Source organism: Harpia harpyja, chromosome 3 (genome assembly GCF_026419915.1).
Source record: "Harpia harpyja isolate bHarHar1 chromosome 3, bHarHar1 primary haplotype, whole genome shotgun sequence".
NCBI classification, from domain to species: domain Eukaryota; kingdom Metazoa; phylum Chordata; class Aves; order Accipitriformes; family Accipitridae; genus Harpia; species Harpia harpyja.
In genome coordinates this window covers 36784902-36798365 of record NC_068942.1, presented here as the reverse complement: position 1 = coordinate 36798365, position 13464 = coordinate 36784902, and the positions used below count along the sequence as shown (strand labels likewise).

The 13464-nt window shown below is 40.8% G+C and overlaps 1 protein-coding gene across 1 annotated transcript in view; it reads right to left on the bottom strand.

Moving 5' to 3' along the window:
- HSD17B12 (hydroxysteroid 17-beta dehydrogenase 12) overlaps window positions 1-13464 on the bottom strand; it is a 92360-nt gene that overhangs the window by 15116 nt on the left and 63780 nt on the right. The window contains exon 7 of the mRNA XM_052781919.1: window positions 4870-4904. Coding sequence (XP_052637879.1) covers window positions 4870-4904 — 35 coding nt within the window. The remainder of the gene's footprint in view (window positions 1-4869; window positions 4905-13464) is intronic.

Here is a 13464-nt window from a genome sequence, read left to right as displayed (position 1 = left end):
CAAGCACTTCTAAAGCATGTGCAGGTAGGACAGAAAGTAAGACTCCTGGATTTCCCAAACCACTGACTGATTTTAAGCGTGTCTATTCCTGAGACTAGTTTTACATACAAACCCAGTCATATTATTTAGTGCTAGGTAGAAAGAAGAATTAGTTTTAAAAGCTTCAGGCAAGTTAGGGCAAGTATGCTGTTAGAAGGTGCTACCAGACAGTCCAACACAGTGAAAGAAGCATCTCTGCTTCTTCTTACCCTGTAGTAACTTCAAGCCAGTTTACCTGAACATACTAAATATGCCATGTTTAGTGCAGAGTGAGAACATTCATGCAAGTAGGCATCATGCAGCTCAACTCCTGCGGATTCACATATGAGTTTCTCATCATGTTTATTCATCTAGGTATACCCTATCCCACTGCTGCCACAATGATTTAAGTAATCATCTTAAAAACAAACAATTGAGTTTAAGTGACCATTAAAAACTAAAACAATGTAGCTCTTTGAAAATCATGACAATAGATTCAAACCAACATGGCTGCTGCCATGATACAAGTGTGAATTAAATCTGTGATTGATTCGCCTCTAGAAATGAGATGGCTAACATGACAGAAAAGAATCATTTCAGTCATTCAGGATTTCAAACACCTTTGCCAAAGTTTGTTCTATTTTTCAGGAGTTATCTGCAAGGCCTGGTTAGTGAAGTAAAGTAGAATTGTGGATCAAAATATGTAGTATGGAGAAAATAAGACCACAAATTAGTAATGAATTTTCACAACAGCAAAAGGTTAACAGTGGATGCCAGAAGTTTTTCATATCAAGACAGGTGGTGCTTGTGATATTTATTCATGAGCTCAAATGGGGATTAGCAGTGAAATGAGTATTCGTGTAGTTTTTAAGAGATTACCAGATTGGAGAATACTATAAGGAACTTTTTAAAGAGCTCAGACTGCTATGTGAACAGACTACAGAATGGCAGATGAAAAATCAGTATTAACAAAACCAACAATGCATACTAAAGAAAATAACGTGACTTAATCACAAACCTTGCAGGACTATAAATCAACTATCAGCTCCCTGGAAAACCTGAACAAAGTCCACAAGGAGTTCTCTTTTGTGCAGCCATCACCAAAACCAACCAAAGAACAGGATGGTGGGAATGGCAGCGACAGATCCACCACCACTGAAATCTTGTATTACAGTCTATGGAACACTTTAATCCCTCCAAATATAGGACAAATATTAAGAACCTGATGATTTAAGAGAGGGGAAAAAAGAAAAAAACCTGATACATTGATGAGGTGAAAAGATTCGTTGAATTTAGCTATTTAAGAGACTATTAAGAGCAGGCATGATAAGAGTATACAGACTAATGAATGACAAAGATCGAGATCTTGATTTATCCTCTTAGAATACAAAAGAAAGATGACATTTATTTAAATGAAAGACTGAAATTTAGATCCGATAAAAGGAAGTGCTCTTCCCATATTCAGACTATGGGAGTACTTGCCACAAAACTTAATTGAGGACAAAAGCTTAACAGGATTCAAAAAAGGGTAAGCATTTATATGGATAAACATGAGCCTCATGCTTATGAAACAAGCTGAAGCTTTAGAAGAGAGGCTGGCATTCAGGCTGTAAAGCGTAGGTCTTGCAGCATCTAGTTAGACTGCAACTTCCCAGCAGGAGTAGTGACCATCATCTAGGTGCAGTAAATTAATGGTCTGACGCAGTGAAGAAAACCCTCTTGGAAACACAACAAATTAATAGCAGCCCCTTGCAGAAGCTCCATGCATTGGTCTCTTTGAAGCAGTCAATGTCACTGTGGGTTTTGTGGTTTGTGTTTTTTCTTTATAAAGAAAACAGTCCTGGCCTTAAAAACTTGTAACTTAAAACCACCAGATAAAAGGAAACTGAGAAGCATGCGTGTAGGGGGAACACTTCCAATGACTCCAATTACAATTTTGTTTCTTAGACGAATTGCAGAAGAAATGTTTTTAGTGAGGGAGCTGAAGAACTACATGAGCATCCATGCAGCAAAAAGAAATTTTGGCTCCATCCAACTCAACTGTGCAGTTAAAGGGGAGAAAAAAAAAGAAAGAAAAAAAAAAAAGTTGGTTAAGATGAAGAGAGCCAGGCCCACACCCTCACACCTCCCCATCATTCTACCTTAAGTGGTCCAGCACCGGGGAGGCTATATTTAGCCATCTCCCTGTTGCTGTGGCAACCAGCGCCTGCTCCAGCTGCACGCCAAGTGGAAAGAGCAAGCTTCCTCTGTAATGTAATTATGCACTTGCTACTTCCCTGGCAATAAATACCATAGTTTGATATTTGTCTAGAAACAGTCAACTGATTTTTGTTGTTGTTGGGTTTTTTTGTTTCCAAAGACATTCAAGCCTTGATTTTCAGTTCCATGAGTCTCCCACCTTAGACGGGAGCCTGAAAATTTACAGAGGAACTGCTCATTTAAGTGTAATAGGAAGCTGCGGATTATAAATTGTCATTTTAAGTGTTCAGAGTACAGGAGAGGAGCCACAGCAGAGAAACTAAACGCCATTACCAGAAGTGGCATTCATTTAATGCTGCTATGTTTATTATCAATTAAAAGTAACAGACACACCAAGATGCAGTTGTGTTTTCTCCTCATGGACCTGGATGCAAAGCATGTAAAGTCTGCTCTATTTCTTTATTTGTCTTGTAACATATTGCCATAAAACCACATTCAAATATGTAAAAGCATGCACTATAGCTAGTTGCAAGATGCTCTAGCGTGCTCCGCCACATCTATATATTCAACATGCTATCCTCCTTGAACAAGTGAGGAATAACGATGGGATTCCTAGTCTAGTTTTATTCTTAGAGCCTGGAGCCCTTTTTCCTAACCCATGGTCCCATGTGAGAAATTTATGGTTGGCCCAAAGAGCAGCTGAGTATAGCTACCATTCATTCATGCCCTTGGATTCGCTGGACAGCCACGTTCTCCTGTGGTTACAGACTCTTTAGTGGTGTTAATGGCCTGTGAGCTATGACTATGCAGGAGTTGGCAGCTGCAGACATTGCTGCTGTGCACTGCAAACCCAACTGACTTCACAAAACCAAACAGAAAATGGAAGCTTTGTCAAATATTTTTCCCTGGGACAGAAACCAAGGCCTTCATTCAAATGGAGCAATCATTTAAAGTGGCTCCTCACACACAGTAAAAAGTTCGAGATGTGTACTTTACTCTTTTTTTTTTTTTTTTTTTAAACCACTGTTAACCTTTTCTTTCCAAGCCTCTTACTGATCCTTGAGATTCCTGAGGTAATCATGTAGTTAGGAAAAGCGAGAAGAAACATGACATGGTGTGCTCAAGGGTAGTCAGAACCAGAAGTCAGCAGGATCCTGGTTTGCTGCCTTTCAAATCATCTTACCCATGTTAATATGTAACAGAAAAACATACACAGGATATTTTATAAGTAGAGTATACATCATTCTGTCCTGAGAAGCTGAAGAGATCAACTCTGCCAAAGGGATAACTACGACATTTCTTCAAAGAAGAAACTGAGGCAAGAAATTGTTAGAGCTTCAAAGTTCCAAAAATTATAACAAAACAACATTAAATCCTTCAAAAGCAGAGTGGCTTTGGTCATGTTGGCATCTTCAGAGGGCAATAGTTTCACAAAGGCAGGTCCCTTTACCTGTCAATAATAGTACATGGGCAAGGAGTAACTTTTGACTTAGAAGCCCTAAGTAGCTACCACCACTGTACTATAATCCTCATCCTCTACTCCAGCTGTATTGGGAAATATTACACCTCTGCCCCAGAGCTCTGTCTTGGGTCTTCCTTTCTAATTCACGTTCCTTTACATGAAATAAATTCATTCTTATCTCCTGATTGTTTAACTAAAAATCTAAGCTCACCATCACCCCGATGTGCTAGACACCAACTCCCATACTGACCGCTAGCTCTGACAGTTCGTACCCATGAAGAAACTTTGTTTTAGATGTGAAACATTTGCTCTGCGTCGGTGCAACACTTGAATAACTGAATCCCAATCTGCAATGAAGACTCACAGATAGTGGGATGATACAAGTAGCAGCAATTTTTTTTTCTTAATCTTCATCAGATTTGGAGGTTTGCCCCATATATATGCTCCTCCTACAGTATTCATTTGGAGGCAATACCGTGGTGACTGTCACGCATGGTTCTACACAGCTTTCCTCAGTATTGACAGCATAGCTCAGACCTGACCTAGGGCAACCCCCAGCAAGCCGGGGTTAGCACCGCAACAGAGATGGCGAACGGCCTGGGACAGTCGACATCAGCCAGAAAACAGCCTGGAGGGACTACATGGAAACTGTGCACCTTTTAGTTTTACCTGGGAGCTAGCTAGGAAGTCAGTACACGTCTTCCACAGCGACAGTGGTGTGCATTAACTCTTATTTTAAAGAGCTGGTCTCCAATTCTACTTTTCCAAATGATCACAGCCTTTCCTCAATATACCTCCTACTGTATAATGAAAACATATTCTTTGCATCCATTTTACTTACAATGACTTAGAGAAATAGCCTTAAGAAGGTTATTCCCAGGAACTGTAACCACCCCCTCAGAATAGCAGGTTGTTGAGTTAGTGCTGATGAGTCAGACAGGCTTTTTAATTCTGTTCTAAAAGGAATCACCACAACAGTGGAGAAGGGAGAGGAAAAATAAAAAGGGAATCGAGTGGAAAAGGCTTCCACCGTCTGATGATTCATGCACCATCAGCGTGACTCACCCAGCATTACTCTGCCATTAAAACATGGAGACTAGGCTGATTAGTCACAGTAATGAATTTTTCAAGAAAGGATTCTCCCCTATAAATAATGATGACTTTGTCTGGATAGTGTTAGCGTGACTCACCTTTCCAGCATGCCGGGCAGCACCAATCGTGTCATCTGCAAAAAGAAAACATTCGTGATGGCTGAGAATGCAGACACCAGACAGCCAGAGACCGAGGGAAGCCTCCCTTCCTCCCAGAAGCAGCTGCCATCCCCTCCACCCCAACCAAGGCTTGGGGAAGCAGAGACCATACTTTGCGTAGGCAGTTTATTTTTATTCTACCTGGATAACTTGGCTCTGTCAAGTAGTGTGTGCGCTGAATCTGGTGAACCCATCCAGCTAGTAGCATAAGTACAACAAGAGTAAATAAAAAGATGTCTTTACTGCTCTGCAGCATCCGTGGCCTCTAAAGAACATTAAAACACCAGAGTACTATGGTACATGGATGATCTTTCTCTCCCCACAATAAAGCATCTGTCTTCCTCAAGACTGACTAAATTTACCACCTATGCCAAGACTCGAGACAACATCCAATGCATTTTAGCTAGGCTTACTGAACTGCTGATTTTAAGTTAAAAATAACTTGTGGAGCAGCGAGAGCACTGGAGCGAACTAGTGAAGGTAAGTTTCCTACATTATGTTACCTACAGAAAACATTTAAGACCCCAAAACATTTTTTGCTGATTACACAGATGTTTTCACACTGAAGAACCTACAGCCCCACGAGGAAAGTAGCCTGGCAAACCTCCTCACTGCTCTGGAAGCTCCTGCCTTCATTATGACTCTGAGCAATCTGGCTGAAAGATTCTCCAGAGCAGTAATCCTAAAACAAGCTTCCCAGTTACAGACAAAGCAGGTCTGACAAGGGAAACAAATCAAGCATTGATCCAAACTTTGGCAAATTTTTAATTAGTGTGAAATAGTTAGTTTTTCTACTACTAATTACTACCATCCTAAAATACAATTTAAATCCAAAATTTCTGCCTTTAAGAAATAATGTCATCAAAGTTCAGCTTGTGCCAAATACTACCCTGCCCCCAACCAACTGTGTTAATGTCACTGATGCCAAAGACAGATCAGACACGAAATATAAATTGTTACCACTTTTCACATCTTTAAAAGGTGTTCCAACAAAGTTCTTGAGAACACAGTGAGGAGGGGGTAATAAAATACTAATAGCACCAAAACGTAAGGGTCCTTCCACTGATACCAAATTACCTTGATAGCTTAAAACATGAAACATTTGAGTAGCATGAGAGGAAAAACACACACACACAAAAAAAAAGAAATCAACGTATACAGGAGCACAAAACACCTGTAAGCACTTTTATTACAAAGAAACAAATCTTATTGTAGCAAGCTATTCATATTACTATCACCACTGCATTAGCCCTTACATATGACTGAATCTGGGTTTGGGTTTTTTTGTTTGGTTTTATTTTTAAATTATAAAACATACCCTTTCAGCAATAAAGGAGAAAAATCACAAAAGAAAACAAAATTTCAGTTCACTCCAGTTGACACGCAAAGAAGATGCTAGAGAAGGGCTGTGTTTTTGTATTTTATTGGCATTTCTCACTTAGAATAGATTCTGCCATCAGCCATGCTGCATGACAGCTTCGATAAGGGACTGTACAGGCAGGAGTTGAACGGACCTTACTTTCATGAAGTCTGCTGTTGATATATTTAACTCTCAGCACTGCCCCAGAAATCAAACTAAGTATTTAGAGTTGGTAAACATCACCAAGCCAAACAGATCTGATGCAACTTCAGAAAAGCCTCTAACATTAAGTATACATGAGCTTCTTCATACACTAATGCTTTAAAAAAAAAAAAAAAAAAAAAAAAAGATGTGGAAACAATTATTTATTTCAATGTTAAAGGATAAAGAATGATTTAGGCTGATTTTAAGACTAGTTCAAGACGGGCAGATCTTTTATCTGGTGCAAGCTTTACAATCTCTCCCCTAGATCCCTTGGCCAAAAGCAGCATACTGTTTCTTGCCTCAGAGCAGTATAATGCTGCATATCATCTCCATAGATTGACATATGGACGTGGACTGAAATTGCCTTTCCTTAGGCAAACCATAAATGGTCTGAAAAAACAGTACCAGACCTCCCATTGTAACGCAGAGAGGACCCCACATTTGAAACTGTCATAAATCCACACAAATGCATTCATGGTCTAAATCCAAACTGCAACCCACCAAGCACCTCGAACAGCATATCATGAACCTGCTGGTTACTATTGATATCCCAACAAGACCACAGAAAAAACATGCTACAATAATTGTTTGACTTGTATAAATTAGAAAACTATGAAGCCATTGACAGTTGAGATATAACAATAGGTACACAGTTCAGGTAGAAATCAAGAAGTCTCTCACCACCCGCTGTGTTAAATAGTCTGTTTCTAAAGTTCAGCTGTGGTTCTAATACGACAGGTTTTTTTCCCTCCACAGAAAAACACTGATGGCAAAACCGAATTTCATACTCAACATCACTTCCATTTGTTTCCATTAAAATTAATATTTTGAGGGAATTTCAAAAATCTGTGAAATAGGGCAAAACTGTTTTTCCTATCTGGATTTTTACATCTTGTGATGTATGAAAAGAGATATATGAGTATTCAGTATCTTTATGTACATAAAAAATACCGGTTTTTGAAAGAATAAAATAACAGAAGGCAGCTCTCTGAGTCAGTCTCACCTCACCCAGCCAAGTCCACACTCAGACTGTTCCAGCAGTGCAAGAATACTATTGGAAAAATGCTGGCAGGGCATTCTGCAGCCATATTCAGGTCTAGCAAATTTAGACATTGTACACACACATAAAATATTCCCAGGATTAATTCAAATAAAATAATCTAACAGAAATGTGGTTTTGCCACTAATAACAGTGTCCATACGTGCTTGCATGATCTTTATCCATAATAGCTGAACTGGTTAACACTCCTGTCTTCAGTAGCTATAATCTCAGACTGCCATCATGAAATAGGCAGTTCAACAACAAACATCTAGAATTGAATAAACATCTTCCAGGTAAAGAATCCAAATTTTAGCTAGGTCTTATTTAGAGAGAGCCAGTTCTGTAATGGGGTGTATTTTCTAAGTGCCAAAGCATTGCAAGTCTGAGTCTATAGGAATTAGCATGTAGGATGCCAGAGCACTCTATGGTAGCTTGTTTCTCTGAAGGCAATCTAATAAAGCAAGAAGAAAGTGGCAGGAAACATGAGAGATTGGGAACTGCTCTAAGAAGAGTGCCTTCAATTGGTGGTTACTGAACTCACTTAGGCTTCTTTCACATAACCATTTTTCTGAGCAAATACTACTTTCCCCAGAAATACCAGTGCTGCAGTTGAAAACATGAATGTTCCCGGACTCTGAAGGCTCAGGTAATTTCAGACAAGTAGCCAGACACTAGGCTGTGTCAAAACTGCCAGCTTATCCAAAGCAAACTGTTTTTTCTTTCTAAGAGTTTGCACTAGAGCAGAGTGAGAATGTGCGTGTGCATCCAAGAAATTTTCTGAGGACAGTCTCCTCGACATCAGAAGTTGTTAATTTTTTGTATTTTATATAGTCTGGCAAAAAGTTATGTTTAGCACACAACCATGAACCAGTAGCTGTTGAGGTTTTTCTGCTTGTTTGTTTTTTAGTGATTTCACATATACACATAAAGATACCATAGAGTTTGGGGTATAGTTCCTTTGGTTTGGAGGGCTGCATTATTTTTAAGTCACCTTCTTTCACACCTAACCCTCCAGCTCCTAAGTTCCAGGAGGCTCACAGCAAATGGCTAACTTAAGGCAGAGATTCATTACAGACCATTTCATTAATCTTTTACAGGCAGCTATCATTTCTTGATGTCCATTTATCTGCAACTGCATTTATTACATGCCTGGCAAGCACTGGTTGTATTGTCCACTCTTCCTCACCAGACGTGTCTTCTACCTTCTAATTTTGGAAAAAGGAACACCACTTTTAGTCTAAAGCAGCTGAGATTCCTACTTGCAGATACAAAAATGCACTGCCATATGGCTAGATTTATGTTCTAAAACAGGTGCTATACTTAAAAGCTCCTATTAGAGGACTAACAAATAATAGTTATAAGTTATAACCATGTATTTCCAGTGTTTTTTCCTCAGAAGAAAAATCTCCCATTCTTAGTGATCACCAAGTTGTAGTCTTCTCTCACTCTGATCCAAGCAATAGCTCAGGAGCAGAGCTTAGGGAAAGAATAATAATTTGTAAAGTTTTGAATACCTTTCAAGTGATATTCGCTCAGACTTCTAAAATACAGTAAGAAAAGCTGAGGTAAATATTCAAAGTCATCCTTCACATCTTATAGGCCACACAATTGTTATACAAAGCCAGAAGTCTAATACCACTGTTGTACATTTAGAGACAAATCATTCTATGGTACGACGTTATGACTGCAAGTCACTCTTTCCACTTCCAAAAGGTATAACGATCTGTAATTAAGCCTATGCAAGTACAACAAAGGATGAAGCTAGAGAACTTGGACAAATTTTCTACTTTGTCATGCAGCTAAGAAGCTTCCTTCAGATCTCATTCACGCATCTAGGGTAAAATTATAACAACTCAAAGCAACATCATTTTTAAAGATCAGCAACTCCCCGTGGTGCACCCACTGATGTACAAAAACATCATTGCTACTGTAAGATAATTTGTAGTGCCTGGGCAGAGGATTCACACAAGTTCACAAATGCACTAGCTGTTTAACAAATAGTTAACTGACACCATGCCTATGCAACACTCACCCACAGACCTTACAATGAAAGAACTAAGGAACTGTACTCATGCGCTGGTAGTTAAATTGATCATGAAACCTATTCTCAGCATCCACTGTTAAGTTTTTTTAACATCTCTTTTGAAATAGTAACTTCTTAATGCAGCTCATACCCCAACCTGAACAAGAATTATTTATATTTGTGAAAAATGGCAAGTAAACCTGATGTCAATTCAACAGAAAATCACAGTAACCCCTGTGGCAAGGTAAGTAACCAGAAAGGGGCACTGGACATACAAAGGGAACTACGAACATAACATACTACAAGCCCTGTTCATTGTCAGGGACTTTCCTTTGAGCAACAGTATTAGGAGAGAAAGTTTTCCCTATTTAGAGCCACAAACTTTCAGGGTCCAATTTACAAAGGAAAGCTCTCAAAATAACTATCCCTACCCCAAGGCTGAACTTTCTCTTTTCAAGATGTGGAATACCTATTTGTCTCAACCCCAAATCTACAAAAAGCCAGAGAACTCCAGGATTTCCTAAATTTCCCCAAGTTACTTGTACTTTGAAGAAAAATCCCCAGTGCTTCCCTGACTATTGCTGAAAAGTATTTATCACAGTTACATTTCCCTTGTTCCAGCTTCCTGCGTATCATGCTCTCAGGTTCAAAGTCAGCAAGGTGGGAAACTGCAGCATTTGATTTCTCCCTCTGGACCATCTGAATGATATTCATGACCACCTTCACAGAACACTCGCTCCTCTTCCAAGCATTGGCAACTGTCCCTCTCTGTTATAAACTTATATTATATACTTGGCTAAATCATCATCCTCCTTTTGATTACGACTTTGAATATAAATGTAAAGAAACCTCTTGACTAGACTGGAATACACACACACACACACACAGAGTGATCTCTTGTCACAACTGAGTGTTGCCACTTCCCTCAGAATTACGTTCCACTTACGGTGATCCTCTCCTATACACAGCAAATACAAAAATTGACATAGGGTTCTAGCAGGGCATAAGCAACTATCATCTGATTTCTGGTAAGGTTCCTTTACAGATGTGGTATTAGGCTACACTAGCCCATCTGAACACTCATGGGAGAGAGAGAGAGGTCATTTCCTACCGTCTTTCAGGATTATTGCTCCCCAGGCTTTTCTTCTTTCTGCACACAGGTCTGCAAAAGAATATTTCCCCTCCTTCTCAAATACACTAGCTTCTTCTCCCCCTTTCAATTTTATATTGATTGTGGGGTTTTGTTGTCGGGTTAGGTTTTTTTTCCCTAAACTCACAGTTTCAGACTTTGTAGGTAGAGTTGTTCCCTTGTCCTGTCTGGGATTCAAAACCTGGTATAATTTACCTCTCACTCCTCTTCCATTAAGAGGGCAGCTGACACTAGATCTCTCAGTTCAACACAAAGTATTTATGCATTTTGAAGTCTTAAGCAAATTATAAGCTTCTCAAATACGGTGATGATAAAAATCCTCGATCTTGTAGGCCTGTTATCCCTTTGTACTTGACACTCAGTGTAAAACATTAGTACAGTGATCAAGGCGAAGATTAGCACAGACACCAAGGCATGTACATATATGTAATTTACTCTCCCCCTTCCTCTGTTAATGCCAATTTCCAACCGAAGCCTGGCCTGCAAGCCTAAAATTTACATTCCCCCACAACATAATAGCTTGCAAACCAATTCAGCTCCTTGCTTAATCAACCGCTAAGCCAGCACTCCCTCAACTATTTAGTCCTACTCATTTTTCAAGAGAACACAAGTTTATGCCTCACTCCCAATGCAATTAGCATATTGCGATGCTGCAAACAGAAATAACATACTTGCTGTTCCTTACATACAAAGTACCTCTTGCGGCTTTCAAAGGAGAAAGAAGGGCTCCCTGAAGTATGTGAAACTGGTCTCTATGCTCATTACCTACCCATTTTTTCCACTGGACAGCAAGTCTAGCATCCTTGGCTTTCAGGACATTAATCCAAGAGCCAAATCAAGTTTAATTGTTTTTCCAGGTGAAATCAAAGGCTGTAGCATACAATGGCGAATTGACACAAGAAAATGCAGTTGATACAGATGAACTATAGATGAAAACTGTACAGAGCAACCATAATTTTGGCTCTTCAACACTTGATGGTTAGTGAAAAACCCCAAGGCTTTTGACCTGATATTTTATTCAGTGCCAGAAATATGTTTGGTTTGTGTCTCAAAATGCGCTATCAAAAAATTATAATACAAACCCATGTTGCCTGAACTGCCACCAACAAACACTAAAGAAAAGTTCCACTTTTTAAATCCCTCCAGAAGCCTGAGAGGAGGTTATGACAGGAACCATGAAACTTTGCAGACTACCCCACCTTCTTCCTCATTTACCTGTCAACTCAATCCTTGTATAAGGCTGTATTAAGTCTCAAGCTTTCCTGAGAAAATACCACAAACAAAAATACTTCATTCTATTTATGTGTTGTGGTTTAACTCCAGCCAGCAACTAAGCACCATGCAGCCACTCTATCACTCCCCCCCCGAGCAAAAACATAACAAAAGGCTTGTGGATCTAGATAAGGACAGGGAAAGATCACTCAACCAATTACCATCACGGGCAAAACAGACTCAACTTGGGGAAAATTAACTTAATTTATTGCCAATCAAATCAGAGTCGGGTAATGAGAAATAAAAACTAAATCTTAAAACACCTTCCCCCCACCCTGCCCTTCTTCCCAGGCTTCACTTTACTCCCAATTTTTTCTACCTCCTCCCCCCAGCAGCGCAGGGGGACAGGGAATAGGGGTTACGATCAGTTCATCACACATTGTCTCTGCTGCTTCCTCCTCTTCAGGGGGAGGACTCATCACACTCTTCCCCTGCTCCAGCATGGGTCCCTTCCACGGGCTGCAGTCCTTCAGGAGCACACTGCTCCAGCGTGGGTCCCCCACGGGGTCACACGTCCTGCCAGAAAACCTGCTCCAGCGTGGGCTCCTCTCTCCACAGATCCGCGGGTCCTGCCAGGAGCCTGCTCCAGCGTGGGCTTCCCACGGGGTCACAGCCTCCTTCGGGCATCCTCCTGCTCCGGCGTGGGGTCCTCCCCGGGCTGCAGGTGGATATCTGCTCCACTGTGGACCTCCCTGGGCTGCAGGGGGACAGCCTGCCTCACCGTGGTCTTCCCCACGGGCTGCAGGGGAATCTCTGCTCCGGCACCTGGAGCACCTCCTCCCCCTCCTTCTGCACTGACCTGGGGGTCTGCAGGGTTCTTTCTCTCACATATTCTCACTCCTCTCTCCAGCTGCCGTTTCTGTGCCTGCTGCAACTTTCTTCCCTTCTTAAATACGTTCTCCCAGAGGCGCTGCCACCATCACTGATGGGTTCGGCCTTGGCCAGTGGTGGGTCCGTCTTGGAGCCGGCTGGCATTGGCTCTGTCAGACATGGGGGAAGCTTCTAGCAGCCTTGTAGCCCCCCTGCTACCAAAACCTTGTCATGCAAACCCAATGCATTATGGCATCACCAAGACCCAAAGCACTTCTTGTTTTGTATATCATATGAAGAACAGAGTAATTTCTGCACTGCACATCACCATAAAAATGCAACATTTCCCGGAGAGCTTAAAAAGAATCTACTGTAGTTGAGGGGGGGCAGGCAGGGCAGCGTTCAGTCACATTTTTTAACCAGTATTTTACAAGATGTGAGATTTCCAACGTGTTTTACATAGTTTTACGTAGCTTGTCTTCAGTGGTATACAGGGTGCTTTGAAGGCAGATCACAGTAATCACAACACTTCATGCCAGACTGATTGAGCCCCAAAATTGCACCACTGTGGGTGGGGTTCATGGGTGACCTAACCCAACAGTGCTCTTAGGACAGGATGGGGGCAGGCAGCATGGAATGGGATTTGGAAAGACACATGCTTAAAAGCTCTGACG